The sequence below is a fragment of the Electrophorus electricus genome, chromosome 18 (genome assembly GCF_041902795.1).
Source record: "Electrophorus electricus isolate QZ-2024a chromosome 18, ASM4190279v1, whole genome shotgun sequence".
Classification (NCBI taxonomy): domain Eukaryota; kingdom Metazoa; phylum Chordata; class Actinopteri; order Gymnotiformes; family Gymnotidae; genus Electrophorus; species Electrophorus electricus.
In genome coordinates, this window is record NC_137514.1 from 4,361,400 (window position 1) to 4,380,000 (window position 18,601).

The 18,601-nt window shown below is 40.7% G+C and overlaps 1 protein-coding gene across 1 annotated transcript in view; it reads left to right on the forward strand.

Annotated features, from left to right (window-relative positions):
* The window catches only part of gcgrb (glucagon receptor b), a 38,999-nt gene extending 32,616 nt beyond the window's left edge, over window positions 1-6,383 (forward strand). Inside the window, exons 12-14 of the mRNA XM_027031682.3 lie at window positions 2,883-3,027; window positions 4,052-4,093; window positions 4,472-6,383. Coding sequence (XP_026887483.2) covers window positions 2,883-3,027; window positions 4,052-4,093; window positions 4,472-4,855 — 571 coding nt within the window. The 3' untranslated portion in view covers window positions 4,856-6,383. The remainder of the gene's footprint in view (window positions 1-2,882; window positions 3,028-4,051; window positions 4,094-4,471) is intronic.
* Window positions 6,384-18,601: the final 12,218 nt, after the last annotated feature.

Consider the following 18,601-nt stretch of genomic DNA (forward strand, 5'->3'; position numbering starts at 1 on the left):
ATCCTCTCCATGTCACCTGATAGGATTGTCCCTCCAGATAGGACTGAAACCATCTCCATGCAGAGCCAGTCACACCAAGCCTAGAGAGAACAGAGAGAAGAATCAATGTAGAATCAAGAACATTGTGGATGGGATGAGAACATTGGTGAAAAACATGCAGAATATTGTAAAGGATGGATCAAAGATATTATTAATCTCTCTGACTTTCATGTGAGTAGATGAAACCTTAAGACTTTAGGTGCACTGCTGTAGTGCAGTTACATCATTTTTCAGAAGCCTCAGAGTACACAAATAGCATTCTGTCTTATTTACTGCTGGAAAATAAGCAAGGAAAGAAGAATCATTCCTTCCTCTTGGGGATGTCAAGATTGGCTCCACTGAAACAGGTCACAATCCTCAGACGTGAGTTGACAGCAGCAGTCACTGCGGTGTAGTAAGACAAGATGTTACATCTAGAACTTCAAGTTCCACTGCAACAGTCTATCTTCTGGACAGACAGCACAACAGTGCTCAGGTACAATGATAATGAAACATCCCATTTCAAAACCTTCATCACAATCAGATTAGCACTCATTCAAGAAGCCACCAAGCCATCTCAGTGGAAATGTATTGGTACAGCAGAAAACCCTTCAGATCAATCCAGCAGAGGTCTGAAGGCCAAAAGGTTGATTAAAGCAGGAACATGGATCAATGGACCAAACTTCTTATTGAACAATGAACGTGATTAGCCAAAACAACCTGTTCAAAGAAGAGAGAGTCTTCAAGCCGATGTGAAGGTCAATAGCACAGTTACAGCGTTTTTTACAACAGATGATTTACAACAGCTTTTCTGCATCATGTGAGGAGAGCATGTTCCTAATCTTTGAAATGTTCCTAAGGTGGAGAAAGGCTATAAATATTATTTACTTGAGCTTCGAACAAGAGACTGGGATCCATAAAAACTCCAAGATCTTTAACTGTTAGAGAAGCGCCATCTTGAAGAATTGGATCTAGTTTTAGCAACTGCCTGTTGCAACTAACTTGTTTGTCCTTTTGAAGATCTTTGATTTCTTTGACAAATTGTTGTCTGGCAAAAATGAACTATTTCTAATTCTGCAGTGATCAGATCATCCAAGGTAAGTCATCTCTTTTGCTGTGCCAAGTTATGTCTTGGCACAGCTCAGATGCAAGTACTGGATTCCACATGCGATTTCTGCAGTCCAAACACTAATCAGCAAATCCACAGTGTGCTGCAGGAACAGTGGAAGGGTTGGAGAGCCAAAAATGGCAGACCTACCTGAAGATCACCTCTTGCCTTACAAATCTTTCTCGAATACCAGAGTTGATTATTTCAGGCCATTTGACATAAAGCATGTTATTCACTTGCCTCACCCTTAGAGCTGTGCACATCAAAATTCCAGACAGTCTTGGCACGGACTCCTGCATCATTGCAATTTGCCATTTTGTATGTACAATAGGTCAAATCACCATCATGCACTCTGACAATGAAACAAACTGAAAAGAAGTTTAGACAAATTATTTAAAGTATAGTTAATGACAAGATAGAAAGAGCTTTGCAATTAAAAGGGAATAAAGTGTATATTTCATAGCCCAGCTGCTTCTCACCAGGGTGGGGTTTGGAAAAGATAAGTTTGAACAGTAAGAAAAATCCTCTCTAATGAAGGAGCAGAATATGAATGGTTGCCTACAGACAATAATGTGTGAGATTGAGAGCATAACAATGGGAGACCACTCGCAAACATCTCAGATGACGTGAATGACTTGGAGCCTCTGATGCCCAATCATTTATTACTGCTGAAGTCTCAACCCACCATGCCTCCAGGCATATTCATCAAGGACGACATGTACACAAGAATGTGATGGAAGCAAGTTCAATATCTTGCGGACGTATTCTGGAGTAGATGGATGCATGAATATCTTCTGCTTCTACAAGAATGCTTGAAATGTTCCAGGCCAATAAGAAATTTCATAGCTAGAGATGTGGTACTAATAATAGACAGTACATCACCATGCACAGGAATTGCTCATGGAGAGAGTAGTTAATATGTTACTGGACTCTGGAGAGCAAAGAGTGAAGTGTAAAACCAAGACCAGCATTCTGGAAAGGCCTGTAAACAAACTGTGTTTGTTGGAAGAAGCAGTGTCAGAAGAGAGGATAGTGTGAGACTTGAGAAAAAGGAAGAATCACACACACACACACACACACACACACACACACACACACACACAGACACACACAAAACAGTTTAAGTTGATAGTTCATGGATATACGGATAGTTTGGCTCTTTAGGTTTGTAATAACTTAGTCCTTCAGCCTAACCGATTAGGTGCCAGGTAATGTAAAAGCCAATTAAGGGCTAGGAAATTGTTTATTGTTAGTTGGAAATGAATGATAACAAGTTCATTTTTGATCTGTTATGCATTTACATTTAATTTATATTGAATTGAATGCAGAGGATGGTCACATTTGAGTGATGGAACATTTTTTGTATTTGAGACTAGACCATCAAGTGTGATGTCACTGCTTTATTTCTGATTGGATGTAACTTCATTAGTTTTACTGAGTCCGTTTTTGTTCTGGAAGCAACACAGTTTTTGACCATGCGCTAAGCAATCTCATTTAAATGTTTTCTTTCTCTGTCAGTAAACATTTCTAAAAGGAAAGTATTTTGTTTCTTGCTCTTGTTTCAATGATGTATTTGTCTGACCAACTCCAACATGTGGTGGTACAACTGTGAATAATATAGAATGCCGCTACTCACTCTCTCTCTCTCTCTCTCTCTCTCTCTCTCTCTCTCTATCTATCTATCTATTTATCTATCTATCTATCTATCTATCTATCTATCTATCTATCTATCTATCTATCTATTGCTATCTTTTAGACTGGCTAAGTCCACCCTTACACTCATTCCTCTGTTGGGGATTCACGCCATCCTCTTCACCTTTGTCATTGATGAATCAGTCTCCAAAGAGTCTCTGCTGCGGCTCATACGACTTTTCTATGACCTCCTCTTCAGTTCCTTCCAGGTCAGAGTTCAAAGTAGTAATGTAGGGTGATTTACCTAGAGACCTAGACACTTAGTACACTGATTAATGGTTTAGACAAGCGTCTTCTTTTGACTATATGACGTCTTCTTCTGACTATATGACATATGTGTAAGTTTCATATTGCACAGAACATACACATTGTGGTTAATTCCCTCAACGTCACTGTCATTCAATGTTAAAGGAACTGGATACAAGTAGTGTGTAGGTTACAAGAAGGCAAGCAGAGGAAAAATATAAAACTCACTTAGGGGGAAAAAACACTGTTGGATTTTGTGATGGGGTGTCACTGGTGCCGCTGCTGCCATAGCAGTTGTCTCAGTGTTGGTATGCTACTACACAGAAGCAACACAGAATGCCAGATAGGATGTGTAAAATCAAGCTAGTTAGCATGTAGCTAACTAAGTTCCCCTCTTTATAACTTAAAGAGGGAAAATCCTTCTTTATTACATACTACAGAGTGTTGAGCCACTCTCTACTGACCACAGGTAAGGAGGAGGCAACTGCAATTCAGTAGTCACATCAAACTAAAGTATTTAAACACAAGTTAATATTAATGAGTATGAGATCTGCACACCAGAGCTTAAGACCATGGTTCTGAACTCCAGACATGAGGCTCTAATGTCTCACACAGTTTCTAGATTTCCACACCACAATACACCTGATCCAGACATTTTCATGCCACACTACACCTGATCCAGGAGTTTCCATGCCACACTACACCTGATCCAGGAGTTTCCATGCCACACTACACCTGATCCAAGAGTTTTCGTGCCACACTACACTTGATCCAGGAGTTTCTGTGCCATACTACACCTGATCCAGCTAGTCAACTCATCATGAAATGTGTCCTGGTGCAGGGAGATTGTGGAACTGTTCAGGGCAGTGGAGTGGAGTGGGGAGCAGCAGCCTTACTTAAATAATGCTTTAGGGACTTTTCATTATGCTGTAATATGACACATGCACTGGAAGCCTTCACCTGAATCCTCATTGTCTCTGAATGCAGGGGCTCCTGGTCGCCATTTTGTACTGCTTTATCAACAAAGAGGTGAGAGCCCCCTTTTTAACTCCAGTTCAAATGTTCCAATAAGTGAAAGGTCTGTAAACACATTATTTTTGTAAATGATTATGTATCTTTTATAAACATATAATATATATATATATATATATATATATATATATATATATATATATATATATATATATATATATATATATATATATATATATATATATATATATATATATATTAGTATGAGTTATCCTGTATGTTAAAGACTTTTAATATGCTAGTTCTATATCACATATTTGAAAGAGTTTTTACAGACCTGAATTTGGGTTTGTGCTGCTGCTTCCTTCAGGTGGAAGGTTCCGGAATGGTACCTGCATCCGGGTGCAGAGTAAGATGCTGTTGTTCTGTGTCCAGGTGCAGAATGAGATGCTGAAGCGCTGGCGGAGGTGGAAGCTGGGGAAAGACATTGATGAAGAGTACCGTCACACACACAGCCAGACAGCCCACGGCAAGAGCAGCAGCGCGGGCTTGGCAGTCGCACCCGAGCACTCCGACACTCCAGAGCCAACGGATCCAATGGAGCCGCTGCCACCCTCTGAGGAGAGCCGGTGCCTGGTGGTCAGGTGCCACAATGGGACAGGTGGGGAGCGAAGGAGGGGCCAGGCAGTGCTGCAACTGGCCTTCCAGCCACAGGGGGACACCAGCAACTGCAGCTCCCTGACAGAGGATACCTGTTTGGACGAGCGCCTGCATGGCGGCGAAGACTGTCTAGCGGTGATGGAGGAATGTGATGTCTGAGAGGACCGTGACCTCAGATGTCTTTGCGAGGCTCATCATTTGGTCACAGGATGGTGAACTCAGCAGAAGAAGCAAAATGAAGCCTGAGTGACTGCAGCCCCATCAGAGAAATAAAGGACTTTAGGCCTGTGAAATGATATTGTGGAGTTCAATTGGAATAAAAGCAAGACTTTTGTAACTTCAAGACAGTCCTCATACTGCTGGGTGAAAACTCTTTGGAAGGAGCCGGTAGCAGGATTTGGATAATTGGATAAGAAATACACACACACACACCCACACAGCTTAGAAAAAAAGGTACACACTGTGAACATCAGCCATCTTAACAGACAACTTTCCTGGACATTTAAAACAGTTCTGACATAGACTATAATGCCATAGTGCTCCTAAAACAAAAAAACTGAGCAGCTAACACAAGCCACCATGCACTCCAAGCTAGCGCATGCCTGTTCTTATGGCCATGAATGGACCACTATCTGCTATCTTCTGTGTTTAGAAATATATGAACCCTGCTTACTGTTTCCAGATGGATCTATAGCTTGTCATAATATTCGCCAGCCACCGTACCACTGTGAAAAAGGCAGCAATTTGACTTTAAAATAAGGCACACAAAAACACATCTCCATGAGCTCAGTGTGAGACTAACCATTTCCAGGCAGGACAGTCTCATCACAGGGGCCAGTCGCCAATGTTTTCCCACTGATTTTGTTTTGAAAATGTCCAGATGTTTGATGAGAAGTAGCTTGAATTTGAACTTTTGTTGAAAAAAAATTTATTTACAAATCACACACACTGTTTGAATTGTTTCTTGCCATCACAACAGGTAAAGAGGCTGCACTGTGGGGTTTGCTTTTCAGCACCCTTTATCTCCTGCTAAGTACGGTGAGCCAAAGCCTCTCTGATGAACAAAAAATGGATGGTAGGGCTGAAAAGCCTTTAATACCATTATAACATGCAAACACAAACCCACACACTTCTCTGCTGTGCCGTTCCAATCCAGAGATAACCCAGGATAACAGAAAAGTTTTGTGACAGAATCAGAACTCATACGAGAGTTCCAGTATGCTAAGATCCTCTTGGAGTTCTTCCTCCAAATCAAGAAATGTGTGGGATTATGAAGTATGGGAGCAGCATTCCAAAACACCGCAGGGAACACACTTTTTTTTAACCAGTTTTCACTGTGGAAACATTTAGGTGTACAGTTGAATCACATGCATTTTAAACCTGACACTCATTCAAAATTCATATGCCTGTGTCTGTAAGGCATTGTATATAATTTGCCAACCGTATTTATTATTCATGATGATGATTAATGTTATTTAGCCAAGTGGCCTGCTTTTTCCTGAATGTGTAATAGTGTTTTATTGGCAAGAATGAGTTGGGGAAAATAATCTTTAAGCTGTGAGGACATTTGTAGTGCAATTTGAGTCTTAAGTGAATAGTTGTCAAAAAAAAAATAACTAAAAGAAAGAAAACTTCTGTATGTTGTTTGCAGATGAAGAGATTATAAACGATTTCTGTCTCAAGGAAAGACACAAGAGTTTTAGTGTGATTACTAAAACACATGGACATCTGGGAACTAAGCTTGGTCACTGTGGACTCCTGTATTATAAATCACTGGCTACTAACAGCACTCAGAGAGAAAGAGAGACAGACAGAGAAGACTGTCAGAGAGAGAAAGAGAGAGAGAATGTAGGTAGCCAGCTCAGCACTCTCAGATTTGATAAACACTGTTCTGTCTCCACAACGACACACATGGGAGCTAGGCAAATAGCCAGATCACCTACATTTGATACTGTTTTTCACAGAGAGAGAGATGTACCTTTATCAGCAATAAATTCAGCTTTTGAAACTTAATATTTGTTGCCCAAACAGGAGACCTACCATGGAGAGAACACAAAATTTTCACTCATGCAAACATTCACCACACATCCTAAGCCTGGCTGTTCAATCCCCTAAAGGGTTACATACCGTGGTGCCCGTACTCCTTACAGTTTCACCAGGAATGTTGACATCTAGCCAAAGTTACATAGTTTACAAATAAAGCTAATTAAAGGTGTCCAGACTCTTCCTCTGTGTGAACAGAGATGGATTGTGTTGTTGGCAAAGCCCAGCAGACTCTCACAATGGGCTACTCTGGGGCCTCTACTGTGAAGTTGTTACATGAGAGTCACACTTTCTTTTGAACATGCGAGCGTGGGGATTCCTTCTCACAGAGCTTCCCCTTATTTGCAGTATGGTCAGGTGCTCACTCCCGGCATATATGGGAGCGACTCACTAACGAAAAAAAATATATCGTCAGGTAACGAGATAACAAGACAAATGCATGAACTGCAGCGTTGCTACGCTTTTAATGTATGGCCCCAGCAAACACCCAGGAAATGACCCATCACATGCTTGTCTGAGCAAAGGGCAATAATAATGATTAAGATATATTGAACTGGGCTTCAGTCACCAAGGCTTGACGCTGCAAAGGTGTCATTGTCATTGAAGTTCATGGAGCATGATGTCATAATGGAAGATCTCTATGACCCTGCCTACAGATGCCATGATAATTTAATACCGAATTATTTCTGAACTGAGGATTCGAAGACCTTATAAAAGTTGACTGCAGACACGTTGTATTGGTGTGTGTGTTTGTGGGTGTGGGTGTGGGTGTGTGTGTGTGTGTGTTTAGAAATTGGCATATATTTCTTCTGCAAGGAACCAGTGAAGTTCTGCCCATGATTTTCCGAATTAACATGTGCACAGCGCATACTCAAAAGGTAAAAGGCCCTGCGTGCTCAGGAAGTGTAGTCAGAGACTATAAAATTATCCCTTTAACCATTCAGATTAATATCCATAATGAAAAGAACTTCACTTACAGCATAAATAAATCCCATTGTTCTGATTCTGATTATCAACCGTTTTAGCTGTCTTTCTGATGAAAGAATGGACTGGTAACTAAATGTTACTTAAACATGATTGTGCAGAATGGAGTGAATATGCCATGGACATAATCTCTGCCATTTCTCATTAATTGCTAATGTACCAACCAATCAGCTTGCTTGATTGATCTATTTGTGTATGCCAACATACTCCACGTATGAGCCGAAGTGAATAATGTATTATTTAGCATGTTTCCATTATTATGCAAAACAGAGTAACCAAAATGGACATTAGATAGCACAGCACTTGCATATAAATGAACATGCATAGGGAATTATTCTGATCATTCATCATACATACAAAATGCATTTTATCCATAAGAGAAGCAGAAAATATTTGTCCAAAACATAAGGTCTACACAATCCTGCTAAAGAGGAAAAATAAACATAACCTATAAAAATAAGCATAAATTATTGACTGGTATTAGGACCTAACAAGCTAATACCAGTCAATTTTTGCCTATATGTGCACTGGGGTTGATGTCCAATAAAGCAAAGAGAACTGGTACATTTACCTATTTTTGTGGGGGCTGAGATTAGATGTGATGATGTAATGGGACTCATTAGGATTAGACTTCATTAGGATTTATAGTTCTATAGTTCTTTATAGTTCTACATCGTGTTTACTTGAGTAGCTCACTGACTGGTGTGTGAAGGTGAACACAATAGAACCTCTGGTGTTCCGGACCTCTGATGAGACCACTAGTCTTCTGTTCTGATTCTAACTTGTGAGATAAGCATAAACTCACGTATAAGATGCCATTCACAATTCACCAGAAACCAAAAGGTTTAATATTTTCCTCATAGGAAGTGTGAATCTGAATTAGAAGAATCCTCATTTTAACAAATCTGGAGATAACTATGGGATAATGTAAGTGTGGTCAATTTAACAAGTCAGCCCCTTTTCTAATTAGTATCCTTAAAAATGCAGCAGTGTCTGGGTAGTTTTGCCTGGGCTCTGTAGATCTGGTTTTACCACAGACGAAGGGTTGGGAAGTAGTAGTTTCTCTCTATTGTTCAATAGCTTGTTCCATAGATGTTGACTAAGTACCAAACACTGAGACAGACCAACGTTAACAGGGTGGAGAATCGGCCCTCATTGCATTTCACCTAGAAAGTATAACAGAGCCATTTAAAAACACACTAAAATAAACAGCACAGGTGTCGGGTATGGTCCAATTAAAGTTGCCTTTTAGTAAAACATTTATTAAGAGAACACTTTGAAATCAAAGAATAAAGGTTTTCTTGCACATGTGAATGCTTTTCTGAGTGTGCATGTATGTATGTGTGTACTCTGCAAATTTATTAACTTACAGTTCATCATAAGTGCAGCATTCAGTAATCTCTCCCTCTATGTCACCTCCCTCGATGCCCCCCCCCCCCCCCCGACTGTTTCCATTATGGGTTTTTTTTCTGTTTATTAAGCATTCCATTGATGCCAGACAGTTTGTTTAGTCTCTAGCACCCTATCCATCACAGAAATGTGCAAGAAAGCAGGCACCCTTTTCAATGTAATAAATGTTTTTTTGTGGTGTGTGTGTGTGTGTGTGTGCGTGTGTGTGTGTGTGTGTGTGTGTGTGTGTGTGTGTTGGGGTCAATACCCTGAGGGAGTAATAGAACAAAAATCACAGTCACTAACTGATTAATTCATCCATCCCCCTCTGCACTCACTGCTTTTGTTCTGGGTGTCCTGCAGACGTTTAATGGAGTTTAGTTAAAGCAATCTGCAGCCTCATCCCATTTCTCACCTCTCTGCACACTTGTGTGCTAATATAATGCGGGAGCGAGGGAAGAGGGGAGAGATGACGACTGATCAGAGGCCTGTGTGAACTGGAGGCTTTTTATATGCACCATATGTCTTGCATCTTACAAAATCCTTCCATGAACACATGATTTATTTTAAAGCACAGTTCTAAAACTCTGGTCCGGTCGTAAAGGGAGAAATTCTTACAGCACTCTTTAGTCTCATATGTCTCTAGGCCAGCTCCCCCTATGGAAATAAAGTGATGGAAACTTGACAACATATAATAGCATCTGTGGGCTGATTGTTACTTTGAGCTACAGGATACAGGATTTCTTCACTGAATGAATACAAGAAAAGGCATGAGTGGTATTTTCCCAAACTTCTTCTCTCAGCTCTGGGGGGACAATAGCTCTCTGAGGTATTTACAGGTAGAGTTCCACTTCTTTTTTAAGGCATGACACACATCAGAGACAAAAGAAAGATGAAGATGAGAGGTTTTCACTCACAAAGCCAAATGAAAGCGTACCATCAATGGTGAATGTCAAAATGAGAGCCTCTGTAGCCCAGTGTTTCATTTATTACCAATATAACCAATATATTTCAAAATATATGTTAGTAGATGTATATTTAAACCTATAAAGGAGCATTAATATAATTACCAGAATAAGGCCCTTTGGTCTTACCCTGTTTTCTTTTTTGAAATGATCCCATAAAATTCACAGAGAGTGGTTTTAAAATGATCCCATCAAATTTGGAGAGAATGATTTTAAAATGACCCCATCAGGTTCAGAGAGTGTGATTTTTGTTGCCCTTTAGATAGAATTAGGTACAATTTCAGCATTATAAACAAATTTTGCATATTTGCTACTGGAATTCGTTAATTCATTTGTATCATCCAAAAGTAATTTTCACTAATACTAATCTACAAAAGCTTTATAATGTGATAAAGTTGGGAAAATTGATTAATTGTTCAATTTAGTGGAAGCTGGAACCGTTCCCATTTCTCCTAATAGATGCTCTCGGAGGGGTCTATTCATTATGCCAGGCTATTAAAAATGAGTCACAGAGTTCATGGCTTGTCGGGCTGACAAAGGCATGCAAAGCATTCTCACTCAGAGTGAAATTAACATGGACATTTTTGAACAGCAGACATTCACTGGGCTGAACAGTGCCTGCTGCCCTCTACTCTGAGAGAGGGCAGCACTCCTTCACTGTCCAGTACGTTTAAGAGTCCATCATACCCATCTTCATTTTGCTGTTCTGGGGGAGCGTTTGTCGTTCAACTCAAACAATTTCACTCCCTGTCCCCTGTGGAGCACTAATGGCCTCTCTACTCGCTCCATTCGGAGCTCCATTTAATTGTCAACAGTGTTCTGCTTTGTTTACACGTGGACCTCATATTGTCGTGTCACTCCCTCTACCGTTAGCGTGAGAATGAAGTAAATGGTGACCATTATTTATATAAAAAGGTAGCGCTTCACTGTGTGCTAAGAGGGCAGTATTGACCAGCCAGGTGAAACAGATTAGTAGTAGATCAGGGCAAGTGAGAAGAGAGCACTCCCATGTTTTCTTGGGTGATAAATAATTGGACTGGGGAGATGTCAATGCCCTTTCCCATAATGCCCACTAACCCAGGGCCTTCATTTCTGGCATGTAATGTATGTAATATATGTAAATGTATGTAAATGAAAGGCTTATCAGCGTAAATGCATAGGGAAGCTGCTCTTGGTTGTGCAGTTTTTTTGACTGGTTATTCACATTTCTCCAAACATTACACATATTTCCAAAAGCTAAAAACTATTCTGAAAACCTTACCCCAGCAGAAAAAAGCTCACTTTTGATTTAAAAATGCACATACTCCTCAAAACCAAATAATCCACACAGAATACAAAACACTAACAGCAGGTATGTACACATACACACTACAAAGTTATACTTTGTGCTGCAAAACACAAAACACAGTTTGTATCAAAGACCTCAAACAGTATCAAAGACCATTTACAGTATTTACATCCACAACTTTTCACAAATCTACCCATAAAATGTGATGAGTCACGAAACAAACTTCTGAACTGCTGTATTACATTAAAAAAAAATAAAACTTAAGGAAATTAAGTATTGCAGCGGTACTGCATGTTTACAGTATATTTACATAAATACACAAAACAAACAAAATTGTATAATATATACTATAGTAAAAACAAATAAACAAACAAACAAAACCCCCACAATATCAGGCATCATCTTGTCGATCATGAGGATTTGGCCACAAATCTGTCCAGCTTCCCTCATGCTCATTCCATGCTTTGCAGGTATGTCACTATCCACAAGAACTGATCGAATGTCTTTGGAGATATTTCTTTGTCAGCTCCACCCTCTTCATCTTCCCCTGCCTCTTCCTCTCTGTGGACTTTCTTGTTTTCTTATTTTTTCATTTTTGTTTTGTCTTTTCTGTTTTACTTTTCCTGAATCAGTGTTCAAGTTTATATGCCCCATGCAGTGAGGAAAAGTGATTAAATAATTCTGATGTACTGTCTTCACATGTGATGATGGTTTAGTTCATTGCCATACTGAGCTTTGATTGGTAAGGGCAGTGTTTATGAAAAAAGGCTTGTGTTCCCAATGAGAACTGCACAGTGTGCTGAAAAGTGTGTGCAGAGTTTTGCAAAATGAGTGCAGCAGAACTGCAAAATATGTTGAATCAATGAGAATGTCTTTATAGTTGTGAAGAAATATAGTGTAATTATGGGGGTTTAGCATAAGGAATCAATTTCGTGGTGTATTAATTCGGTTACAGTGTGTATTCAAATGAGAAAAACTTAATAGGTAGTTGGACCCTAAATGGGTGATGAGTGGACAGATTGGGGATGTTTAAAAAAATTAACCAAGAATGTGATGAAGGGAGGGAGTGTATGAATATACAGGGATGTGTGTGTGTGTGAATATACAGGGATGTGTGTGCGTGAATGTACAGGGATGTGTGTGTGTGCATATACAGGGATCTATGTGTGAATATGCTGGGATGTGTACGTGAATATATAGGGCACATACACACACACACACACACACACACACACACACACACACATACACACATGTTATGTGTGTATCCAGATGCTAAAAACTGTAATTGGATCACAACACAAAGCTTTGGTGACAAGACTGATGAGCTGTGCAGGTCACAACAAGCATGCACGAACCTACGAGGTCACAACCTTTGGGCCTTTTCTAATTGATTCTAACATTCCGCAGTCATTTCACAGCACTGTGGTCACCTTCAGATCAAGGTGTTCTGAAGACATCCATGTCTGAAATGACTTGCTCACACACGTGTGCACTCATTGGAATGAGGGGAGATGATAGGAGGTTTGGGTTAGAAATAAACGTTTGCGTATAACTGAAACGAAGGAATAGGTAAGGCAATAGAATTGGAAACGTGTCAGGTTCCCTGATTGCATTTTATTTTCTTCCTTTCTCATTCTTTTTCTCAATATTCAGAGTCGCAACAATGTTCACAAAACACAATCCACTCTACACCACCCTGAACAGTCTCCCATTCAGCATGCACACAAACGTCCAGAAACACAGTACTTCCTATACCACAAACTGTCATGGTTGGCCGGTCTCCCAGCAGGAGGGACACGCCTGATCCTGCTCAGGATCACAGTAAACACCTGCCCCGCTCCCAATCACCTACCTACTAATCCCACTCACCTGTTCCTTGTTTCTCTCCCTCAGGTCCCCGAGGACAGTGCTGCACATTAGCAGACAACGTCTTGAAGTAATGAGACCAAGAGCTACGCAGAGTCTGTTTACCTTTTGTTTTCGTGCTGTCATTACTTATATGTATATTTAGTTGTGGATAATAAAGAGCACCTTCTTGCAGACACGCCTCTTGTTCCCTCTGTGCTACTAACATCACACAAACCAAATACCCAGAAACATATTTACATGTTTGTATTCCTCTTCTGACAAAAACATTTTTGTTTGTGTGCGTGTGTGTGTGTGTGTGTGTGTGTGTGTGTGTGTGTGTGTGTGTGTGTGCGAGAAAGAGAAGAAGGCATTTGTTTATATTTGTAATGCCAATTTTATCAAATGTCATTCTGAATAAACACAAGATATCATATGGTATGAAATAAATGGCACAAATTATATAGCCAACAATGTTGTATAACTGTGTCTCCACAGGGAATCTCTTTATATTTACCTCCATTTGGCTGGAAATCAGTCAGTATTTGTCCATCTCTCTCTAACTCTCTCTCTCACCCTTCTTCTGTGTCTCTTTCTCATTCTCTCAATTTCTCTTTCATGCTTTGCTAGCCCTCAAACCAAGAAATTTTCCCCAGATGGCCATTTTTCTGTTGCTGCTGGCAAGCATAGCTCAAGGGACAACACCCAGGAGCCAGCTGTCGGCTATGGTGGCTGTTGTAGTGAGGGCCGTGGTGTGAGTTCATCAACAGTCCTCACGTCCAGCTATGCTCAGAAACATCTAGCCGCATCACCCACTCCCAGCCATGCCCAGGCATGTCCATCCACTCCCAGCCACAACCAGCACTGTCCATCCAATCCCAGTCACTCCCAGCCATGTCCAGCCAATCCCAGCCACTCCCAGCCATGTCCAGCCAATCCCAGCCACTCCCAGCCATGTCCAGCCAATCCCAGCCACAAGAGAGCCTTCAGTCTAGTCCAGGCCCATCAGCTCATTATCAAAAGCTTCTGTCAAATGTACAGAATCAGATAGAACACGTGAGAACATTTGAAAACACAAAATATACAGAGATAAGGAAAAACACCAGGTTACATACTAGGATACATCGAGTGCCATGTTTCACCCTCTCTTACAATTAATGAAAGACTCGGTAATGATCGGATGGACAGTGGGGCAGTGGCAAGGAGTAATGTGGACAGTAGAGAGGAGTAACATGAACAGTGGAGAGGAGTATTGTGGGAGGTGTGCGCCTCTGAGATCATCACTGGGGTTGTGCCACTAGTGCAAAGGTCTTGGATTCAGTGGAGTCCAAGTGCCTTTGTGGATGATATTCATATGTCTTGGTGGATTGTCCCTTAGACTGAGTGACACCAGCTGAATGGCCTGAAATGCAGAAGGCTTCTCTTCCTCGTCCACATGTCCACCTGAAATTTTCTACGCAGGAGCAGTTCAGATCACAGCTCAACACAGCCCAGTACAGCTCAACACAGTTCAGCACAGCTTAACACAGTTCAACACAACTCAACACTGCTTGACACAGCTCAACACAATGACCTGGTTACTTACTCACATTGTTTTCTATGTTTTCTGTTTGGATTTTATTTTAACAAACAGCCCCCATCACCTGTACATATAAAATACTATTAATTAACTGCAGTACAACTAAGCAAGGGGCAGAGCATCCTTGATGATAAACCAACAAAGCGAACAGTTTCACGCTTGCTTGTATTTTGTAATGAAGCTGGCTGGGGTGCCGCCAGGCGCGGGGCAGGATGCACAGACTTCCTCACCGGTGAAATACATTTATTAACATAAAACATATATGACACAGGTGGCACTCACACACAGCACTTACAGTAATCATGACTATACATTTAACATTAAATGAAGATGTATACACATTAACAGGAACTACACAACCCAACGTTACTGCAACAAAGCTAAGAGTTAACACACACGTAGCGACAATGACCAACAAAGGGAGCACACATGGACAGGGGTTTAAATAGACACACAAAACATTAACATTAAACCCTATACACGTGTATGCAATCCCAGGGGGGTGGTTACAATAACAAAGACACAGTGCATTTGTGAATCCCCCTGCACGCAGCGGGCCGTACCACTTTGAGGGGAGGAGGAGTCCGTGACATATATATTCAGTGCAAATAGCTGTGCAACGGGAAACTCTTTGCCAATGTGTGAAACTCTGTACCAGTGTGGGTAACTTTGAAACAATGTGTGAAACCTTGTTTTTGCAAATTTGCATAAAGAGACCAAATGTGGACCAGTAAGGAAGTTGACTGTTATTCTCAGCTTTGTCTCATTTGTGTTGTTGTGGAATAAAGAACAGTGCTGATATGCAAATACACACATACTGATATGAAAATAGGCCCTTTTATACAAAAATCATGCAAGTGGGGGGTTTTGCAAAAAGCGGCTTAATAGTCATTCAGATGTGAATCCAGACTGGACATTTCTCAGTTATTATCACGTTCCCTGTACAGAGACAAGTAAGGATGGTGGGAAATATACCTGGTCATCCTTCACATAAAAGAAAAAATAGCCTAGTATAGTGAATAATTTGGAGAAAAGATAATGGATAAAAGACTGAATAAAAGGTATGTGTGTGTGTGTGTGTGTGTGTGTGTATGTGTGTGTGTGTGTGTGTGTGTGTGTGTGTGTGTGTGTGTGTGTGTGTGTGTGTATGTATGTGTGTGTGTGTGTGTGTGTGTATGTGTGTGTGTGTGTGTGTGTGTGTGTGTGTGTGTGTGTATGTATGTGTGTGTGTGTGTGTGTGTGTGTGTGTATGTATGTGTGTGTGTGTGTGTGTGTGTGTGTGTGTGTTGTGTGTGTGTGTGTGTGTTGTGTGTGGCTGAGAGATAGAGGAACAGAGAGAGAAAGAGAAAAAATGACTTATAACCCAATTAACTGAAGCATTTTCATTGAGGGGGACAATATATTCACAGAGTGTGAGAGGAACAAGTGATGATTACTGGTCATTGGTCTTGGTGTCGATATTCCTGACCCACTGGTGCATGCTGGGCTCTTTTATTCATTTAAGAAATAGATGAGGCTGGATGTCTTACAGACCAGACCCAATTCCCACCCTCCTCCATAGGGCAATGCCCACAGCCTGAGGTCCTTTACCAGTTACAGAGAAGCACTGTGTGTGTGTGTGTGTGTGTGTGTGTGTGTGTGTGTGTGTGTGTGTGTGTGTGTGTGTGTGTGTGTGTGTGTGTGTGTGTGTGTCTGTGGAGATATTTAAATTGGACACTCTTGTGAATGTACTGCTGAGCACAGCAGGGTTCGGACTATGCTGAAGAGAACAGCATGTGGCCAGCTCAAGCCAAGTGCACCTTCCATATACTCGTAGTCCTCTGACAACCTCTGTTTCACCCTCATCACAGTAAAAAGGGAAAGGAAAGGAAGGAGTGAGAGGGAGAGAGAGAGAGAGGGAGAGAGAGAGAGAGGGAGGGAGGGATGGAGGGGCTAACTAAGGGTCAGAACATCAGAAGAGTTTTACTAACAGTTTTTACTCTATGAGAGTTTTAATATAAAAAAATAAATCACATAGGTTGGCAACACCGGAGTTATTAATTAAAACTTCAAAGGGCAGTTTTTACACGCACACACATGCATGCATGCACATGTTTCTTTCTCACTGGCTGTCTGGAGTCCTGCATTACATCTGCATGAGATTCTTATTAATCAAATATATTTATTTACATCATCAATTTAAATGTGTGCGGTTGTTGTTTTGCTAGAATAAAAATGGGCTAAAGACTAGAGTACAAAGATACACTCCCCCCCCCCACACACACACACAAACATGGAGAGAGAGAGAGAGAGAGAGAGAGAGAGAGAGAGAGAGAGAGAGAGAGAGAGAGAGAGAGAGTTGTGTGAGTGTGACACTATTTGTCTCCCATTTAGGATATGAAATGAGCAGGAACAGACAGGCGGGGAGTACAGCTGCTTCACACATTGTAATGAAGGAATGTATGAAAGGCATCTGATATTATTAGAGTTCTTACTTTTTTCTTTTCCAGCTTCCTCTCTCTCTCTCTCTCTCTCTCTCTCTCTGTGTGTGTGTGTGTCTCACTCTCTCTCTCTCTCTCTCTCTCTCTCTCTCTCTCTCTCTCTCTCTCCGTTATTAAAACCAGAACACTCTTAGGTAATCTAATTCCACAGAACCTGGTTGTTTCCTCCATTAGGCTTTCAAAATCTCAACACTGTATGATAAATGATCTGGCATTTCTCGCCCTCTGTCCATGACACACAGACAGATGTATTTTTAATTCATTCTAATTAGCCTTCTTTTTTCTTTACGTCTTCGGGACATCTATCCATATGTCAGGGAAACTGAAATACCACCCAGCATTATTTACTGACAGTGCAGATGGAATTATTGATGTGCTGATGAAAGATCCAACCCATTTACATAACTGCCCAATCTCTTTTTGGCTGGCATGGTGGTGAGTACAAATTCTATTTGTGTGTGTGTGGAGGGGGTGTCTGTGTGTGGGTGTGTGTGGGGGAACAGGATTCATTCTCAAGTTCATAGTTATAAACTCAGGTACAGTATTGATTTAATTGTACAAACACACTGGGAATGAGGGGTTAGTACCATCTCTGCTGCCCTAGCCTGGAACCACACTGCTTAAATATTCTAAGAAAGAGGAAAGGCAAAAACACTTCTGGTGTCTGTTTAAATGTATTTACTTTTATTTTTATTAAATAAAACATGTTTTCTTTTCATTTATTCATGTTAGACCTCTGAGACCAAGCACAGCACAAGAAAAAGGAAAGATAAATAAATGAATAAATTATAAATTCACAACACATACAACCAATAATATTTTTACAGATAAGCAGATGATGTAAAAGTAGAATAGTTGTTCTGAGTGAGCCATGACAGCTAAAAATGAGAGCAAGGAAGAAGAAAGGGAACCACACAAGTATTTGGAGATTCTGTGTGCGATAATTGACGCAGGAGCACGTGGGAATAGACAGCATGCGGCTTCAGATCATTTCCATAGAATAGCTTCTAATGCACATGCATCTCTTTATGGACACGTATAGATCTCAGAGCTGCTTCACTATTTGCACGTATGTGCACATATCTGACGTAGAGTTTAAAGAGTGCACGGTGGGTCATGTAATGGTAATGAGTGTTCCACAGTGAGCCTCGAGGCATATGGGGTGGCTTGAAAGTTATGTGTTTTAGCCTGTAACCTGGCCTTAAAATAAATCATGTATCAGCATTATCTGTGTATTGTTTTCAAATTCTGCCTTTCTCTCATTTTGGTACCAAACAGCCCCACAAAGTCTCTGTAATATAGAGACATTACTTTAGTCTTTCTTTTTTG